Source organism: Anastrepha ludens, chromosome 6, assembly GCF_028408465.1.
Source record: "Anastrepha ludens isolate Willacy chromosome 6, idAnaLude1.1, whole genome shotgun sequence".
NCBI lineage: Eukaryota > Metazoa > Arthropoda > Insecta > Diptera > Tephritidae > Anastrepha > Anastrepha ludens.
The window spans coordinates 41682437-41701641 of NC_071502.1; the positions used below are offsets into that span (position 1 = coordinate 41682437).

Here is a 19205-nt window from a genome sequence, read left to right on the forward strand (position 1 = left end):
GCTGACCAGCACTTCCGTAATTACGATGAAGTCAAAAAATGGATCGATTCGTGGATTGCGGCAAAACCGACCGAATTTTTCACAAAGGGAATCCGTGAATTGCCAGAAAGATGGGAAAAAGTAGTAGTAAGCGATGGACAATATTTTGAATATTAAATTTGTAACCATTTTACGTCAATAAAGTTTCAAATTTCGAAAAAAAACCGCACGAACTTATTCATAGTCCTATATATTATATTAATATCGAGTATCGTAACAGCAAAACTTTCGGAGAATTCGCCTTGTGTGACGGTCCTCAAACTGATTACTCCTCGTGATGCGTAATGAAATGGATAACACACTGCTATTATTTTTGCATTAAGTGTGATTTTATTTTTATTAAATTTAAATGAGGAAATTAAGCATTTGTTTTACAATGTTTGTGTCTTATTATTTCACATTTCTAGCATATGATATTGTCGAATGATGTTTTTAATAACTTTTTATTCCATTAATAGCTCTGAAAAAATCTTGGCTTTATTCATAATGCAATAGAAAAACGGGGTAAAAATGTTTAATAAAATATGCTGCATGAACTAAAGTTTGTGCTTTCTAAAAAAAGTTATAGTCAAAACAATGCAAAAAATAAAGTACATAAATTAATTCAAAAACGAAAATATATATAAATATCTGTAAATAAAAGCTTATTTTTGCACTATAAACAGCCAAATTTGTAGAGTAACTTTTATGCTATTAAGAAAAAATTAGCCATTTCCTATTCAATGTTTTTAATATCATATAAAAATATTTGGTTTATAATACAACATACATACATTTCGGATTCTTAAAGAAATCGGTTACAAAGTGTTTCTGATTCAATTATTAAAGTCATAGCGAAATAATAGACACTTATTTATTAATCCCTTAACAGAATTTAGCAAATTATTAATCATTTTAAATTTGTCAAGTTTTTCGGTGAACGAATTTTATATTTCTAATTTTTGTATAGAATATTTATAAACGTATGCAACGTACGTCTTTATGCTTATGTACAGTAGATGGGACACGAGCGTCCACCATGATTGTGTATATGGGTGCGGAGTGGCGCAGCCAAACACCATTCATACCAAATTTTTTGTTTTGTAACGCAACGCCAAAAGTGAATTTCAATAGTTTGACCTTTTTTTACGTCCATTGGTTCCTGTAAAATTATATGATACTTAATTTGACAACACTCAAATGTATAAAGATTTCAAAAAAATATTACCGTGAACGGAAAGTACATCGGAAACCAAGAGAACATGCCTGGCGTGTGCGTTTGTGGGTTAATGCTCAGCTTAATATCCTTATAAAGCACCGTATCAAAGTAGCCCGCTATACCCGTAAGCACACAATCCAATTCCACTTCGAAGCGCAATGTTTTATAGCGACTATTATCAATTGGACTTTGAGGGTTAGGATGTACAAATTCGAACAAAGATTGTGGCAAGCCAATATTGTATATATTTTTGAGTAGCACAACAAAGCCACTCTCTGCATGTGTATGATAAGTGGCCTGCTTTTGCCGACCAAATGTCTCGTGACGCAGCACTTGACGCACACCATTAAGCAGCTTGGAAGACATTATTGGATTGATATAGGAGGTAGACTTGCAGGGAATGCTTATGCCATCGGATTTTAGTAGTTTTTGTGCACAATCCAAGCATTCTGGTGAAAGTTCATTATCACCAAATGAGCCCAATAGCTCAGAGACTAGAATATCGGCTGGTTCAGGTGGTGAGAATTCGCGCATATCCTTAGAGAATATATGCACATCTGTCGATGATTAAAGAATGTAATTTAAATTTATATAATATTAATAATGGTGTACCTTTCTTGTACCACAATTTTTTAGCAATAGCATTCAGTGTGCGTATAGCGTTGGGATTTTTCTCGATAATGTAGACGCGCACTTTACGCCCGGTGTTTTCTGCGGCATTTAGCGCTGAACGTACAAGTGGACCTCGACCTGCCCCTAACACCATTATAACGGTCTGTAGGTGATAACGTTTATTATAAGTCAACGCTTTTATTTGATGACAGAAATAAATAAAAAATACCAATTTCTTTTCCTTGTCTTTTTCAGCAACACGGTCCAAAAGTGCTTGTTCAATGGCCTCTTGATAAAGCTTATATTTGGCAGGATCCTTTTCGAAGACCTCATAAGTGTAACAATCCAAGTTATCGTACAATGGTTGCAGCGGCTCTTCCAACACATCTTCGAAACTGTAAATAAATATAAGCTGCTTACATAAATTATTTAAATATGGCCTACTCAAAGACTTACGCCAACAGTTCGTGCATGTCACTGTTAATATCCTGGAAACGCATCATATATTCGGCATAGAGTTTCAGGCTGCCGTCATGCACATCCGAAGAGATAATTATATTTATGCGTGCACGCATAAAATAAGATAAAATCTCCTGCCAAGCTTTTGGTAGCACTGGGTTTTTCTTATTTCCCTTTGTTCTTCTCTCTCTCATCGTTCGTTTGACAGTTCGCTCCTCAAATTTATTCTGCACGGCATTACAAACGGTTAGAAGAACATTTGTAATAATAGAATTTTAATAGAATTTGGACTATTATTTAGTAAAAATAGCTTTAAATCGAATCTTAATGTAATAAAGAATCTTTATAAGTGATTTTGTTACTTTTCTGTGTTTGTATTTAAGTGAAATAAGCCTCTGTAATGGGGCATTTTTTCAAGCTTATAAAAAAAAAGATGCATTTTTAACGTTAAATATTGCTTGTAATTCTTAATTTTAATTTATAAAAAGAATATAAATCAAAAGGCTGATATAGTGACTACATTTGCGTGTTATAATTTTTAAATTCGGTCCACGCACTTAGACATTATAACCAAATATATCGTGGTAGAAAAGGAAAGCTCAGCCCTATAAATTATTAATTTTCATAAAACTTATAAAACCTTACTTTAAAAGTGGCCCAATTCATTCGGAAATGGGAATAGAAAAGGTCCTCGGGAAACGACTTTATTGTTTTAAGAAACGATTTGTTTTTAGGTATTTTTCTTTTTAAAGACAAGCATTTGTACTAAACATTTTTCTCTGACTTCAATAGCCTTCTTTTTCTTAAATTTAAAGAAAATTTATCTTTTCTTTGCTCACAAATTTCGTCTAGTGTTAGATTCAGCAAAATTTCCATTTTAGTATTATACGCGTTCAAAAATGCAAACAAACGTATTTGCAAATTGTCAAAAATTGTATAAGAAGTATCAAATGTCAAACTTGCAGTGTTGCCACTGATGCTTATGCTGCAAGTCATGTTGCATTTACGAACACAGCCTTGGTTTAACTATGCTTTTGCAAGTGTTTATGTCGCGTGTACTCGTCATGAAATGATGACATTTTTTGTTTAATGGCGAGTATTTTAATATTTAAGTAAACAACTCCAAGCCTTCGCAGAAGATGTGGGCGTATTAATCTCAGGACGATCACTTGAAGCTATTTGTAATAAAATGCAGGTAGCTCTAAATAAGATTGAGCGTTGATGCGAATTGCATGGTCTTTCGGTGAGTCCTATAAAAAGTACCTTAATGCTTTTCACTAGTAGGGGACGCAATATGGAAGGCCTTTTACTACCCACTTTGAAAGGGGTAACACTGAAACTGTCTTCTGAGGTTAAATACTTAGGAGTAATCCTAGATAGTAAGCTTACCTAGAAGAAGCACATCGAGCAGAAGGTCTCTCGCACACTAAAAGTTTTCTGGTGGTGTATGAGATCTTTTGGCAAGACATGGGGTCTAAGACCGGCGATAGTACTCTGGTTGTACATCACCCTGATTAGACCAAATATTACATATGCCTCTGTAGTATGGTGGAAGGCTACAATGGTTAATTCCAGAGTAAAACCCTTAAACAGGCTACAGAGAAGTGTGTGCTTGGGTATCACAAGTGCTATGAGTACTACATCTGGCATCTGGTGGTGCTCTTAATGCCATTCTGAACTTGAAACCTCTAGGTCCTCAAATTCGAAAGGAAACGATGAGGGCGGCGTGAAGGCTCAAGTTAAACGGAGTATGGGGAAATGAAGAAAGCACTGGCCCCTGTCAGATATACCACCAGTTGTCGGAGCGGGACACTGTTCTCGAGTTCTCGATGCCAGTGGAAAATCGGGTGCCTTTCGTTAGCTTCGGTTGAAAGTACGATGTTTTGATCCCAGACAGAGATCAATGGTTAAGTTCAGAGAACCTATTAACGGGATATTAGCACACTTTCTACACCGACGGATCCAAAACCAGTGATGGTAGCGGACATGGATGGTAGTTAGACGAAGACACTAAGTACTCCTATGCCACAGGACAGATGCACACGTTATTCCTTACGAAAGTCTTTGCCATCTTGAATGTGGCATACTGGCTAATTGAGAAAAAGTGGCAGAGTAGTAGTATTGGAATTTGTAGTGATAGTGAAAGCCCTTGCTAGCCCACGGTGCTCTTCGAAGTTAGTCGGTGCATGTAAGACAAAACTGAACAGTGTTGCAAAACACAACAAAGTTAGTCTTATTTGGGTGCCTGGTCATTGTGGTATTACAGGGAACGAGTTAGCTGATAAACTGGCTAATGAAGGCTCTTCAAGTATGCCACTAGGCCCTGAACCCTTTCTAGGTGTCAATTCCGCATCGATTCAACTATGGATTGACGACTTCATGACGTCGTCTACCCATCGAGGCCGTTGCTCTGGGTTGAACTCGTGCAGAGTAGCCAACTGCTTTGTGAAAGAACCAACCAGGAAAATAGCGACCTTTCTCCTAAAACTCAGCAGAAAGGACCTGAGAGTACTGGTGGGTGTAATCACATGGCACAACGCCTGTGGTCAGCATATGGCTGCCATGGGGGTCGTCAACAGCCCGATATGCCTATCCTGTCTTGAGGAAGATGACACTGCAGAGCATTTTCTCTGTAGCTGTCCGGCGTTTTCCAGAATCAGACTTAGAATATTGGGCTGCGATGTACTGAGTATGGATAAAGTTCATACTCTCCCTCTTCCGGATCTCTTAAGATTCATCAATGAATCCAAGAGATTTGTAGAAGAGCGATCAAACTAATTCTACAACACTTCATGCTCGTACATAAAAAGTTGCTATCTGCAAATTCTGATTAAAAAGTTGACATTTTTGAGGACAATTCTTTGAAATTTTTAAAATTTCGCAAAAAAGTTAAAGTTTGGAACTTTTTTTTATAACTTTTTTTCTACAATCAACTAAATCTTTACAAAAAAATGCGAAACAAATTTTGCATGAAAAATACTGCATAGACAAAGTTATTTAATTATGTGAGCACAAGTGTACTTATAGGACTATGAATAAGTTCGTGCGGTTTTACAACAGATGGCGTAACTTGATTATTATTCCATCGATCCACATTTCCAAACATTCATTGGAGAGCTACTGTCGTAAGGCACAAACCAAGAATGATAGAAAGAAGATTGCGCCCATCAGAGCGTACGTGACGTCACGTTTGCAGAGTTGTGCAGTATTGCCAACCATTTGCTCTTCTCAATAAATTTTTTATACCGAAAATGCGACAATTTTTAAGTTTGGTGTTTGTTTCTTTTTGTTTTTAATTTAAGGCTACCGAGACTTAAGTTGAAAAAAAACTGTATTATTATACAAAAGAAGTTTAAAAAAGGCCACTCTGAAAAGATTTTAGTGCTAATGAAAAGTTTTTTACTCTTATAAAATTTGATAATTTGAAAGTGCAAATTTAATTTTTGGCTCCATTTAAGGCTATGCAAAAATATTAAATGCCCCTCTCTCAACTCTTCTTAAGATTGAAAACCTTTTTACACATTTTAAAAAGCCTTTGAATTTATTGAATGCGAATTGAAACCATAGAGGTGTAATCGTTTCTTCCGGTCATCAATCCTTAGTGAGACATAGAGCATCAAGAGGTGTATTCATAGTAAAAATAACCAACAAAATACCAGAAAATACTAAAGAAACCATAATGACATTTTTACAAAAAGAGTACCTTATCTAGTTACATAACTTCAAATATAGCAAAAAAGTCGTTTCCTTAACAAAAGAATTTCGCTTAACAAAAAAAACTCATAAATTAAATTGTACATAAGCATAACACATTTATTTAAAAAAAACGCACATTCTACAGACAATTTGTCACGCATACAAAGTTCTTACTTAACACAATAAAAATTTCGTGTTTTATTTTCTTTAAATGGGCATTTAGTGCGTTTTTATATCCAAAGCTAGGCAACTCTGCAGTAGCGAGAGAGAGATTTGACTGCCGAAAGCAGAAGAACACCCACAACACCGGCAATCGCGGGCAATGCCACCAGATGTAAAAAAAAAAGTAAAGCTAAATAAAACTGAGTGAATTATTTAAATAATTATTAAAAAATGTATATTTTACAAAATTATAAACATGACATTTTAATTAGAACAGCTAGAAAAATGTCATGAAGAAAGAGCTAAACCTCCGAGACAAAAAATAATAAAAATAACAAAAAAAAATGCTAAATCAAGTTACGAAAATGGTAATCTGGCCATACTGGAGCTAAAATCACGTACCTAGTTGTCAAATTCACTGAGCGCAAAGTAACGGGACCACGATGGGCGCCATCTCATTATTCTTTGCATCATGGGCACAAACGTCAGTATAAGTTTTTTATTTGAAGCGTAAACAACAATATTTTTACCACACTTGAAAATGTCGAATTTCGTGCCAAATAATGTGTTTTTGCGGGGAATTCTTCTTCATTATTTTAATATGAAGAAAAAAGCAGCCGAAAGTCATCGTATCTTGGTGGAAGTTTATGGTGAGCATGCTCTATCTGAGCGAACGTGCCAGAAGTGGTTTGCACGCTTTAAAAGTGGTGATTTTGGCTTGGAAGACGAAGAACGCGAGGGTGCGCCGCCAAAGTTCATGGATACCGAATTGGAGGAATTGCTCGATCAAGATCCGGCTCAAACGCAAGAAGAGGTTGCAAAAACTTTGGGAGTTGATCAATCAACCATTTCCAAACGTTTAAAAGCCATGGGAATGATCCGAAAGGTAGGCCATTGGGTGCCGTATGAATTGAAGCCAAGAGACGTTGAACGCCGTTTTATGGCATGCGAACAACTGCTTCAACGGCACAAAAGAAAGGGTTTTTTGCATCGAATTGTGACTGGCGGTGAAAAGTGGGTCCATTACGACAATCCAAAACGTCGGGCAACGTATGAATACCCTGGCCATGCTTCAACATCGACGTCGGCGCAGAATATTCATGGCCTGAAGGTTATGCTGTGTATCTGGTGGGACCAGCTGGGTGTTGTGTATTATGAGCTACTGAAACCGAATGAAACGATTACGGGGGATGTCTACCGACGACAATTGATGCGTTTGAGCCGAGCACTGCTAGAAAAACGGCCGCAATACGCCGATAGACACGACAAAGTTTTTTTGCAACATGACAATGCTCGGCCACATGTTGCACAAGCGGTCAAAACATACTTAGAAACGCTCAAATGGGATGTCCTACCCCACCGCCGTATAGTCCAGACCTTGCGCCATCCTATTACTATCTCTTCCGATCGATGCAACATGGCCTGGCTGACCAGCACTTCCGTAATTACGATGAAGTCAAAAAATGGATCGATTCGTGGATTGCGGCAAAACCGACCGAATTTTTCACAAAGGGAATCCGTGAATTGCCAGAAAGATGGGAAAAAGTAGTAGTAAGCGATGGACAATATTTTGAATATTAAATTTGTAACCATTTTACGTCAATAAAGTTTCAAATTTCGAAAAAAAACCGCACGAACTTATTCATAGTCCTATATATTATATTAATATCGAGTATCGTAACAGCAAAACTTTCGGAGAATTCGCCTTGTGTGACGGTCCTCAAACTGATTACTCCTCGTGATGCGTAATGAAATGGATAACACACTGCTATTATTTTTGCATTAAGTGTGATTTTATTTTTATTAAATTTAAATGAGGAAATTAAGCATTTGTTTTACAATGTTTGTGTCTTATTATTTCACATTTCTAGCATATGATATTGTCGAATGATGTTTTTAATAACTTTTTATTCCATTAATAGCTCTGAAAAAATCTTGGCTTTATTCATAATGCAATAGAAAAACGGGGTAAAAATGTTTAATAAAATATGCTGCATGAACTAAAGTTTGTGCTTTCTAAAAAAAGTTATAGTCAAAACAATGCAAAAAATAAAGTACATAAATTAATTCAAAAACGAAAATATATATAAATATCTGTAAATAAAAGCTTATTTTTGCACTATAAACAGCCAAATTTGTAGAGTAACTTTTATGCTATTAAGAAAAAATTAGCCATTTCCTATTCAATGTTTTTAATATCATATAAAAATATTTGGTTTATAATACAACATACATACATTTCGGATTCTTAAAGAAATCGGTTACAAAGTGTTTCTGATTCAATTATTAAAGTCATAGCGAAATAATAGACACTTATTTATTAATCCCTTAACAGAATTTAGCAAATTATTAATCATTTTAAATTTGTCAAGTTTTTCGGTGAACGAATTTTATATTTCTAATTTTTGTATAGAATATTTATAAACGTATGCAACGTACGTCTTTATGCTTATGTACAGTAGATGGGACACGAGCGTCCACCATGATTGTGTATATGGGTGCGGAGTGGCGCAGCCAAACACCATTCATACCAAATTTTTTGTTTTGTAACGCAACGCCAAAAGTGAATTTCAATAGTTTGACCTTTTTTTACGTCCATTGGTTCCTGTAAAATTATATGATACTTAATTTGACAACACTCAAATGTATAAAGATTTCAAAAAAATATTACCGTGAACGGAAAGTACATCGGAAACCAAGAGAACATGCCTGGCGTGTGCGTTTGTGGGTTAATGCTCAGCTTAATATCCTTATAAAGCACCGTATCAAAGTAGCCCGCTATACCCGTAAGCACACAATCCAATTCCACTTCGAAGCGCAATGTTTTATAGCGACTATTATCAATTGGACTTTGAGGGTTAGGATGTACAAATTCGAACAAAGATTGTGGCAAGCCAATATTGTATATATTTTTGAGTAGCACAACAAAGCCACTCTCTGCATGTGTATGATAAGTGGCCTGCTTTTGCCGACCAAATGTCTCGTGACGCAGCACTTGACGCACACCATTAAGCAGCTTGGAAGACATTATTGGATTGATATAGGAGGTAGACTTGCAGGGAATGCTTATGCCATCGGATTTTAGTAGTTTTTGTGCACAATCCAAGCATTCTGGTGAAAGTTCATTATCACCAAATGAGCCCAATAGCTCAGAGACTAGAATATCGGCTGGTTCAGGTGGTGAGAATTCGCGCATATCCTTAGAGAATATATGCACATCTGTCGATGATTAAAGGATGTAATTTAAATTTATATAATATTAATAATGGTGTACCTTTCTTGTACCACAATTTTTTAGCAATAGCATTCAGTGTGCGTATAGCGTTGGGATTTTTCTCGATAATGTAGACGCGCACTTTACGCCCGGTGTTTTCTGCGGCATTTAGCGCTGAACGTACAAGTGGACCTCGACCTGCCCCTAACACCATTATAACGGTCTGTAGGTGATAACGTTTATTATAAGTCAACGCTTTTGATTTGATGACAGAAATAAATAAAAAATACCAATTTCTTTTCCTTGTCTTTTTCAGCAACACGGTCCAAAAGTGCTTGTTCAATGGCCTCTTGATAAAGCTTATATTTGGCAGGATCCTTTTCGAAGACCTCATAAGTGTAACAATCCAAGTTATCGTACAATGGTTGCAGCGGCTCTTCCAACACATCTTCGAAACTGTAAATAAATATAAGCTGCTTACATAAATTATTTAAATATGGCCTACTCAAAGACTTACGCCAACAGTTCGTGCATGTCACTGTTAATATCCTGGAAACGCATCATATATTCGGCATAGAGTTTCAGGCTGCCGTCATGCACATCCGAAGAGATAATTATATTTATGCGTGCACGCATAAAATAAGATAAAATCTCCTGCCAAGCTTTTGGTAGCACTGGGTTTTTCTTATTTCCCTTTGTTCTTCTCTCTCTCATCGTTCGTTTGACAGTTCGCTCCTCAAATTTATTCTGCACGGCATTACAAACGGTTAGAAGAACATTTGTAATAATAGAATTTTAATAGAATTTGGACTATTATTTAGTAAAAATAGCTTTAAATCGAATCTTAATGTAATAAAGAATCTTTATAAGTGATTTTGTTACTTTTCTGTGTTTGTATTTAAGTGAAATAAGCCTCTGTAATGGGGCATTTTTTCAAGCTTATAAAAAAAAAGATGCATTTTTAACGTTAAATATTGCTTGTAATTCTTAATTTTAATTTATAAAAAGAATATAAATCAAAAGGCTGATATAGTGACTACATTTGCGTGTTATAATTTTTAAATTCGGTCCACGCACTTAGACATTATAACCAAATATATCGTGGTAGAAAAGGAAAGCTCAGCCCTATAAATTATTAATTTTCATAAAACTTATAAAACCTTACTTTAAAAGTGGCCCAATTCATTCGGAAATGGGAATAGAAAAGGTCCTCGGGAAACGACTTTATTGTTTTAAGAAACGATTTGTTTTTAGGTATTTTTCTTTTTAAAGACAAGCATTTGTACTAAACATTTTTCTCTGACTTCAATAGCCTTCTTTTTCTTAAATTTAAAGAAAATTTATCTTTTCTTTGCTCACAAATTTCGTCTAGTGTTAGATTCAGCAAAATTTCCATTTTAGTATTATACGCGTTCAAAAATGCAAACAAACGTATTTGCAAATTGTCAAAAATTGTATAAGAAGTATCAAATGTCAAACTTGCAGTGTTGCCACTGATGCTTATGCTGCAAGTCATGTTGCATTTACGAACACAGCCTTGGTTTAACTATGCTTTTGCAAGTGTTTATGTCGCGTGTACTCGTCATGAAATGATGACATTTTTTGTTTAATGGCGAGTATTTTAATATTTAAGTAAACAACTCCAAGCCTTCGCAGAAGATGTGGGCGTATTAATCTCAGGACGATCACTTGAAGCTATTTGTAATAAAATGCAGGTAGCTCTAAATAAGATTGAGCGTTGATGCGAATTGCATGGTCTTTCGGTGAGTCCTATAAAAAGTACCTTAATGCTTTTCACTAGTAGGGGACGCAATATGGAAGGCCTTTTACTACCCACTTTGAAAGGGGTAACACTGAAACTGTCTTCTGAGGTTAAATACTTAGGAGTAATCCTAGATAGTAAGCTTACCTAGAAGAAGCACATCGAGCAGAAGGTCTCTCGCACACTAAAAGTTTTCTGGTGGTGTATGAGATCTTTTGGCAAGACATGGGGTCTAAGACCGGCGATAGTACTCTGGTTGTACATCACCCTGATTAGACCAAATATTACATATGCCTCTGTAGTATGGTGGAAGGCTACAATGGTTAATTCCAGAGTAAAACCCTTAAACAGGCTACAGAGAAGTGTGTGCTTGGGTATCACAAGTGCTATGAGTACTACATCTGGCATCTGGTGGTGCTCTTAATGCCATTCTGAACTTGAAACCTCTAGGTCCTCAAATTCGAAAGGAAACGATGAGGGCGGCGTGAAGGCTCAAGTTAAACGGAGTATGGGGAAATGAAGAAAGCACTGGCCCCTGTCAGATATACCACCAGTTGTCGGAGCGGGACACTGTTCTCGAGTTCTCGATGCCAGTGGAAAATCGGGTGCCTTTCGTTAGCTTCGGTTGAAAGTACGATGTTTTGATCCCAGACAGAGATCAATGGTTAAGTTCAGAGAACCTATTAACGGGATATTAGCACACTTTCTACACCGACGGATCCAAAACCAGTGATGGTAGCGGACATGGATGGTAGTTAGACGAAGACACTAAGTACTCCTATGCCACAGGACAGATGCACACGTTATTCCTTACGAAAGTCTTTGCCATCTTGAATGTGGCATACTGGCTAATTGAGAAAAAGTGGCAGAGTAGTAGTATTGGAATTTGTAGTGATAGTGAAAGCCCTTGCTAGCCCACGGTGCTCTTCGAAGTTAGTCGGTGCATGTAAGACAAAACTGAACAGTGTTGCAAAACACAACAAAGTTAGTCTTATTTGGGTGCCTGGTCATTGTGGTATTACAGGGAACGAGTTAGCTGATAAACTGGCTAATGAAGGCTCTTCAAGTATGCCACTAGGCCCTGAACCCTTTCTAGGTGTCAATTCCGCATCGATTCAACTATGGATTGACGACTTCATGACGTCGTCTACCCATCGAGGCCGTTGCTCTGGGTTGAACTCGTGCAGAGTAGCCAACTGCTTTGTGAAAGAACCAACCAGGAAAATAGCGACCTTTCTCCTAAAACTCAGCAGAAAGGACCTGAGAGTACTGGTGGGTGTAATCACATGGCACAACGCCTGTGGTCAGCATATGGCTGCCATGGGGGTCGTCAACAGCCCGATATGCCTATCCTGTCTTGAGGAAGATGACACTGCAGAGCATTTTCTCTGTAGCTGTCCGGCGTTTTCCAGAATCAGACTTAGAATATTGGGCTGCGATGTACTGAGTATGGATAAAGTTCATACTCTCCCTCTTCCGGATCTCTTAAGATTCATCAATGAATCCAAGAGATTTGTAGAAGAGCGATCAAACTAATTCTACAACACTTCATGCTCGTACATAAAAAGTTGCTATCTGCAAATTCTGATTAAAAAGTTGACATTTTTGAGGACAATTCTTTGAAATTTTTAAAATTTCGCAAAAAAGTTAAAGTTTGGAACTTTTTTTTATAACTTTTTTTCTACAATCAACTAAATCTTTACAAAAAAATGCGAAACAAATTTTGCATGAAAAATACTGCATAGACAAAGTTATTTAATTATGTGAGCACAAGTGTACTTATAGGACTATGAATAAGTTCGTGCGGTTTTACAACAGATGGCGTAACTTGATTATTATTCCATCGATCCACATTTCCAAACATTCATTGGAGAGCTACTGTCGTAAGGCACAAACCAAGAATGATAGAAAGAAGATTGCGCCCATCAGAGCGTACGTGACGTCACGTTTGCAGAGTTGTGCAGTATTGCCAACCATTTGCTCTTCTCAATAAATTTTTTATACCGAAAATGCGACAATTTTTAAGTTTGGTGTTTGTTTCTTTTTGTTTTTAATTTAAGGCTACCGAGACTTAAGTTGAAAAAAAAACTGTATTATTATACAAAAGAAGTTTAAAAAAGGCCACTCTGAAAAGATTTTAGTGCTAATGAAAAGTTTTTTACTCTTATAAAATTTGATAATTTGAAAGTGCAAATTTAATTTTTGGCTCCATTTAAGGCTATGCAAAAATATTAAATGCCCCTCTCTCAACTCTTCTTAAGATTGAAAACCTTTTTACACATTTTAAAAAGCCTTTGAATTTATTGAATGCGAATTGAAACCATAGAGGTGTAATCGTTTCTTCCGGTCATCAATCCTTAGTGAGACATAGAGCATCAAGAGGTGTATTCATAGTAAAAATAACCAACAAAATACCAGAAAATACTAAAGAAACCATACTGACATTTTTACAAAAAGAGTACCTTATCTAGTTACATAACTTCAAATATAGCAAAAAAGTCGTTTCCTTAACAAAAGAATTTCGCTTAACAAAAAAAACTCATAAATTAAATTGTACATAAGCATAACACATTTATTTAAAAAAAACGCACATTCTACAGACAATTTGTCACGCATACAAAGTTCTTACTTAACACAATAAAAATTTCGTGTTTTATTTTCTTTAAATGGGCATTTAGTGCGTTTTTATATCCAAAGCTAGGCAACTCTGCAGTAGCGAGAGAGAGATTTGACTGCCGAAAGCAGAAGAACACCCACAACACCGGCAATCGCGGGCAATGCCACCAGATGTAAAAAAAAAAGTAAAGCTAAATAAAACTGAGTGAATTATTTAAATAATTATTAAAAAATGTATATTTTACAAAATTATAAACATGACATTTTAATTAGAACAGCTAGAAAAATGTCATGAAGAAAGAGCTAAACCTCCGAGACAAAAAATAATAAAAATAACAAAAAAAAATGCTAAATCAAGTTACGAAAATGGTAATCTGGCCATACTGGAGCTAAAATCACGTACCTAGTTGTCAAATTCACTGAGCGCAAAGTAACGGGACCACGATGGGCGCCATCTCATTATTCTTTGCATCATGGGCACAAACGTCAGTATAAGTTTTTTATTTGAAGCGTAAACAACAATATTTTTACCACACTTGAAAATGTCGAATTTCGTGCCAAATAATGTGTTTTTGCGGGGAATTCTTCTTCATTATTTTAATATGAAGAAAAAAGCAGCCGAAAGTCATCGTATCTTGGTGGAAGTTTATGGTGAGCATGCTCTATCTGAGCGAACGTGCCAGAAGTGGTTTGCACGCTTTAAAAGTGGTGATTTTGGCTTGGAAGACGAAGAACGCGAGGGTGCGCCGCCAAAGTTCATGGATACCGAATTGGAGGAATTGCTCGATCAAGATCCGGCTCAAACGCAAGAAGAGGTTGCAAAAACTTTGGGAGTTGATCAATCAACCATTTCCAAACGTTTAAAAGCCATGGGAATGATCCGAAAGGTAGGCCATTGGGTGCCGTATGAATTGAAGCCAAGAGACGTTGAACGCCGTTTTATGGCATGCGAACAACTGCTTCAACGGCACAAAAGAAAGGGTTTTTTGCATCGAATTGTGACTGGCGGTGAAAAGTGGGTCCATTACGACAATCCAAAACGTCGGGCAACGTATGAATACCCTGGCCATGCTTCAACATCGACGTCGGCGCAGAATATTCATGGCCTGAAGGTTATGCTGTGTATCTGGTGGGACCAGCTGGGTGTTGTGTATTATGAGCTACTGAAACCGAATGAAACGATACGGGGGATGTCTACCGACGACAATTGATGCGTTTGAGCCGAGCACTGCTAGAAAAACGGCCGCAATACGCCGATAGACACGACAAAGTTATTTTGCAACATGACAATGCTCGGCCACATGTTGCACAAGCGGTCAAAACATACTTAGAAACGCTCAAATGGGATGTCCTACCCCACCCGCCGTATAGTCCAGACCTTGCGCCATCCTATTACTATCTCTTCCGATCGATGCAACATGGCCTGGCTGACCAGCACTTCCGTAATTACGATGAAGTCAAAAAATGGATCGATTCGTGGATTGCGGCAAAACCGACCGAATTTTTCACAAAGGGAATCCGTGAATTGCCAGAAAGATGGGAAAAAGTAGTAGTAAGCGATGGACAATATTTTGAATATTAAATTTGTAACCATTTTACGTCAATAAAGTTTCAAATTTCGAAAAAAAACCGCACGAACTTATTCATAGTCCTATATATTATATTAATATCGAGTATCGTAACAGCAAAACTTTCGGAGAATTCGCCTTGTGTGACGGTCCTCAAACTGATTACTCCTCGTGATGCGTAATGAAATGGATAACACACTGCTATTATTTTTGCATTAAGTGTGATTTTATTTTTATTAAATTTAAATGAGGAAATTAAGCATTTGTTTTACAATGTTTGTGTCTTATTATTTCACATTTCTAGCATATGATATTGTCGAATGATGTTTTTAATAACTTTTTATTCCATTAATAGCTCTGAAAAAATCTTGGCTTTATTCATAATGCAATAGAAAAACGGGGTAAAAATGTTTAATAAAATATGCTGCATGAACTAAAGTTTGTGCTTTCTAAAAAAAGTTATAGTCAAAACAATGCAAAAAATAAAGTACATAAATTAATTCAAAAACGAAAATATATATAAATATCTGTAAATAAAAGCTTATTTTTGCACTATAAACAGCCAAATTTGTAGAGTAACTTTTATGCTATTAAGAAAAAATTAGCCATTTCCTATTCAATGTTTTTAATATCATATAAAAATATTTGGTTTATAATACAACATACATACATTTCGGATTCTTAAAGAAATCGGTTACAAAGTGTTTCTGATTCAATTATTAAAGTCATAGCGAAATAATAGACACTTATTTATTAATCCCTTAACAGAATTTAGCAAATTATTAATCATTTTAAATTTGTCAAGTTTTTCGGTGAACGAATTTTATATTTCTAATTTTTGTATAGAATATTTATAAACGTATGCAACGTACGTCTTTATGCTTATGTACAGTAGATGGGACACGAGCGTCCACCATGATTGTGTATATGGGTGCGGAGTGGCGCAGCCAAACACCATTCATACCAAATTTTTTGTTTTGTAACGCAACGCCAAAAGTGAATTTCAATAGTTTGACCTTTTTTTACGTCCATTGGTTCCTGTAAAATTATATGATACTTAATTTGACAACACTCAAATGTATAAAGATTTCAAAAAAATATTACCGTGAACGGAAAGTACATCGGAAACCAAGAGAACATGCCTGGCGTGTGCGTTTGTGGGTTAATGCTCAGCTTAATATCCTTATAAAGCACCGTATCAAAGTAGCCCGCTATACCCGTAAGCACACAATCCAATTCCACTTCGAAGCGCAATGTTTTATAGCGACTATTATCAATTGGACTTTGAGGGTTAGGATGTACAAATTCGAACAAAGATTGTGGCAAGCCAATATTGTATATATTTTTGAGTAGCACAACAAAGCCACTCTCTGCATGTGTATGATAAGTGGCCTGCTTTTGCCGACCAAATGTCTCGTGACGCAGCACTTGACGCACACCATTAAGCAGCTTGGAAGACATTATTGGATTGATATAGGAGGTAGACTTGCAGGGAATGCTTATGCCATCGGATTTTAGTAGTTTTTGTGCACAATCCAAGCATTCTGGTGAAAGTTCATTATCACCAAATGAGCCCAATAGCTCAGAGACTAGAATATCGGCTGGTTCAGGTGGTGAGAATTCGCGCATATCCTTAGAGAATATATGCACATCTGTCGATGATTAAAGGATGTAATTTAAATTTATATAATATTAATAATGGTGTACCTTTCTTGTACCACAATTTTTTAGCAATAGCATTCAGTGTGCGTATAGCGTTGGGATTTTTCTCGATAATGTAGACGCGCACTTTACGCCCGGTGTTTTCTGCGGCATTTAGCGCTGAACGTACAAGTGGACCTCGACCTGCCCCTAACACCATTATAACGGTCTGTAGGTGATAACGTTTATTATAAGTCAACGCTTTTGATTTGATGACAGAAATAAATAAAAAATACCAATTTCTTTTCCTTGTCTTTTTCAGCAACACGGTCCAAAAGTGCTTGTTCAATGGCCTCTTGATAAAGCTTATATTTGGCAGGATCCTTTTCGAAGACCTCATAAGTGTAACAATCCAAGTTATCGTACAATGGTTGCAGCGGCTCTTCCAACACATCTTCGAAACTGTAAATAAATATAAGCTGCTTACATAAATTATTTAAATATGGCCTACTCAAAGACTTACGCCAACAGTTCGTGCATGTCACTGTTAATATCCTGGAAACGCATCATATATTCGGCATAGAGTTTCAGGCTGCCGTCATGCACATCCGAAGAGATAATTATATTTATGCGTGCACGCATAAAATAAGATAAAATCTCCTGCCAAGCTTTTGGTATTGTGTTTGTATTTAAGTGAAATAAGCCTCTGTAATGGGGCATTTTTTCAAGCTTATAAAAAAAAAGATGCATTTTTAACGTTAAATATTGCTTGTAATTCTTAATTTTAATTTATAAAAAGAATATAAATCAAAAGGCTGATATAGTGACTACATTTGCGTGTTATAATTTTTAAATTCGGTCCACGCACTTAGACATTATAACCAAATATATCGTGGTAGAAAAGGAAAGCTCAGCCCTATAAATTATTAATTTTCATAAAACTTATAAAACCTTACTTTAAAAGTGGCCCAATTCATTCGGAAATGGGAATAGAAAAGGTCCTCGGGAAACGACTTTATTGTTTTAAGAAACGATTTGTTTTTAGGTATTTTTCTTTTTAAAGACAAGCATTTGTACTAAACATTTTTCTCTGACTTCAATAGCCTTCTTTTTCTTAAATTTAAAGAAAATTTATCTTTTCTTTGCTCACAAATTTCGTCTAGTGTTAGATTCAGCAAAATTTCCATTTTAGTATTATACGCGTTCAAAAATGCAAACAAACGTATTTGCAAATTGTCAAAAATTGTATAAGAAGTATCAAATGTCAAACTTGCAGTGTTGCCACTGATGCTTATGCTGCAAGTCATGTTGCATTTACGAACACAGCCTTGGTTTAACTATGCTTTTGCAAGTGTTTATGTCGCGTGTACTCGTCATGAAATGATGACATTTTTTGTTTAATGGCGAGTATTTTAATATTTAAGTAAACAACTCCAAGCCTTCGCAGAAGATGTGGGCGTATTAATCTCAGGACGATCACTTGAAGCTATTTGTAATAAAATGCAGGTAGCTCTAAATAAGATTGAGCGTTGATGCGAATTGCATGGTCTTTCGGTGAGTCCTATAAAAAGTACCTTAATGCTTTTCACTAGTAGGGGACGCAATATGGAAGGCCTTTTACTACCCACTTTGAAAGGGGTAACACTGAAACTGTCTTCTGAGGTTAAATACTTAGGAGTAATCCTAGATAGTAAGCTTACCTAGAAGAAGCACATCGAGCAGAAGGTCTCTCGCACACTAAAAGTTTTCTGGTGGTGTATGAGATCTTTTGGCAAGACATGGGGTCTAAGACCGGCGATAGTACTCTGGTTGTACATCACCCTGATTAGACCAAATATTACATATGCCTCTGTAGTATGGTGGAAGGCTACAATGGTTAATTCCAGAGTAAAACCCTTAAACAGGCTACAGAGAAGTGTGTGCTTGGGTATCACAAGTGCTATGAGTACTACATCTGGCATCTGGTGGTGCTCTTAATGCCATTCTGAACTTGAAACCTCTAGGTCCTCAAATTCGAAAGGAAACGATGAGGGCGGCGTGAAGGCTCAAGTTAAACGGAGTATGGGGAAATGAAGAAAGCACTGGCCCCTGTCAGATATACCACCAGTTGTCGGAGCGGGACACTGTTCTCGAGTTCTCGATGCCAGTGGAAAATCGGGTGCCTTTCGTTAGCTTCGGTTGAAAGTACGATGTTTTGATCCCAGACAGAGATCAATGGTTAAGTTCAGAGAACCTATT

General features: G+C 36.4%; 3 protein-coding genes across 5 annotated transcripts; all 3 read right to left on the bottom strand.

The window, feature by feature from the left end:
- Nucleotides 1–346: 346 nt before the first annotated feature.
- LOC128866983 (protein arginine N-methyltransferase 5-like) lies at nucleotides 347–3246 on the bottom strand. Of its 2 annotated transcripts, none has more exons than XM_054108064.1 (6): nucleotides 3148–3246; nucleotides 2306–2535; nucleotides 2079–2244; nucleotides 1850–2012; nucleotides 1247–1794; nucleotides 347–1180 (listed from the first exon to the last, which is right to left on the bottom strand). In XM_054108064.1, exons 2-6 carry the CDS (start codon nucleotides 2500–2502, stop codon nucleotides 1025–1027), a joined length of 1230 nt encoding a protein of 409 aa, XP_053964039.1. In that variant the 5' UTR covers nucleotides 2503–2535; nucleotides 3148–3246; the 3' UTR covers nucleotides 347–1024. The 2 variants fall into 2 exon arrangements, with proteins under 2 accessions (XP_053964039.1, XP_053964038.1); XM_054108063.1 differs by lacking the exon at nucleotides 3148–3246 and adding an exon at nucleotides 2954–3098.
- Nucleotides 3247–7937: 4691 nt separating this feature from the next.
- Nucleotides 7938–10838, bottom strand: LOC128867408 (protein arginine N-methyltransferase 5-like). Of its 2 annotated transcripts, none has more exons than XM_054108590.1 (6): nucleotides 10740–10838; nucleotides 9898–10127; nucleotides 9671–9836; nucleotides 9441–9603; nucleotides 8838–9385; nucleotides 7938–8771 (listed from the first exon to the last, which is right to left on the bottom strand). In XM_054108590.1, the coding sequence occupies exons 2-6, from the start codon at nucleotides 10092–10094 to the stop codon at nucleotides 8616–8618; spliced, it is 1230 nt and encodes a 409-aa protein (XP_053964565.1). In that variant the 5' UTR covers nucleotides 10095–10127; nucleotides 10740–10838; the 3' UTR covers nucleotides 7938–8615. The 2 variants fall into 2 exon arrangements, with proteins under 2 accessions (XP_053964565.1, XP_053964564.1); XM_054108589.1 differs by lacking the exon at nucleotides 10740–10838 and adding an exon at nucleotides 10546–10690.
- Nucleotides 10839–15530: 4692 nt separating this feature from the next.
- On the bottom strand, nucleotides 15531–18070 carry LOC128867365 (protein arginine N-methyltransferase 5-like). The gene is made up of 6 exons (XM_054108515.1): nucleotides 17924–18070; nucleotides 17491–17696; nucleotides 17264–17429; nucleotides 17034–17196; nucleotides 16431–16978; nucleotides 15531–16364 (listed from the first exon to the last, which is right to left on the bottom strand). The coding sequence occupies exons 1-6, from the start codon at nucleotides 17942–17944 to the stop codon at nucleotides 16209–16211; spliced, it is 1260 nt and encodes a 419-aa protein (XP_053964490.1). The 5' UTR covers nucleotides 17945–18070; the 3' UTR covers nucleotides 15531–16208.
- Nucleotides 18071–19205: the final 1135 nt, after the last annotated feature.

What these genes read in the sequence shown, in the direction of transcription:
- LOC128866983 (XM_054108063.1), bottom strand. Translation starts at nt 2,974, where the DNA reads ATGAATTGGGCCACTTTTAAA. An exon ending in TGAATTGGGCCACTTTTAAA is followed by an intron (nt 2,536 to 2,953) that starts GTAAGGTTTTAT and finishes AATGCCGTGCAG; the next exon opens with AATAAATTTGAGGAGCGAAC. An exon ending in GACATGCACGAACTGTTGGC is followed by an intron (nt 2,245 to 2,305) that starts GTAAGTCTTTGA and finishes ATTTATTTACAG; the next exon opens with TTTCGAAGATGTGTTGGAAG.
- LOC128867408 (XM_054108589.1), bottom strand. Translation starts at nt 10,566, where the DNA reads ATGAATTGGGCCACTTTTAAA. An exon ending in GACATGCACGAACTGTTGGC is followed by an intron (nt 9,837 to 9,897) that starts GTAAGTCTTTGA and finishes ATTTATTTACAG; the next exon opens with TTTCGAAGATGTGTTGGAAG. An exon ending in AAGACAAGGAAAAGAAATTG is followed by an intron (nt 9,604 to 9,670) that starts GTATTTTTTATT and finishes TATCACCTACAG; the next exon opens with ACCGTTATAATGGTGTTAGG.
- LOC128867365 (XM_054108515.1), bottom strand. Translation starts at nt 17,944, where the DNA reads ATGAATTGGGCCACTTTTAAA. An exon ending in AAAATTGTGGTACAAGAAAG is followed by an intron (nt 16,979 to 17,033) that starts GTACACCATTAT and finishes AATCATCGACAG; the next exon opens with ATGTGCATATATTCTCTAAG. An exon ending in CGATGTACTTTCCGTTCACG is followed by an intron (nt 16,365 to 16,430) that starts GTAATATTTTTT and finishes ATAATTTTACAG; the next exon opens with GAACCAATGGACGTAAAAAA.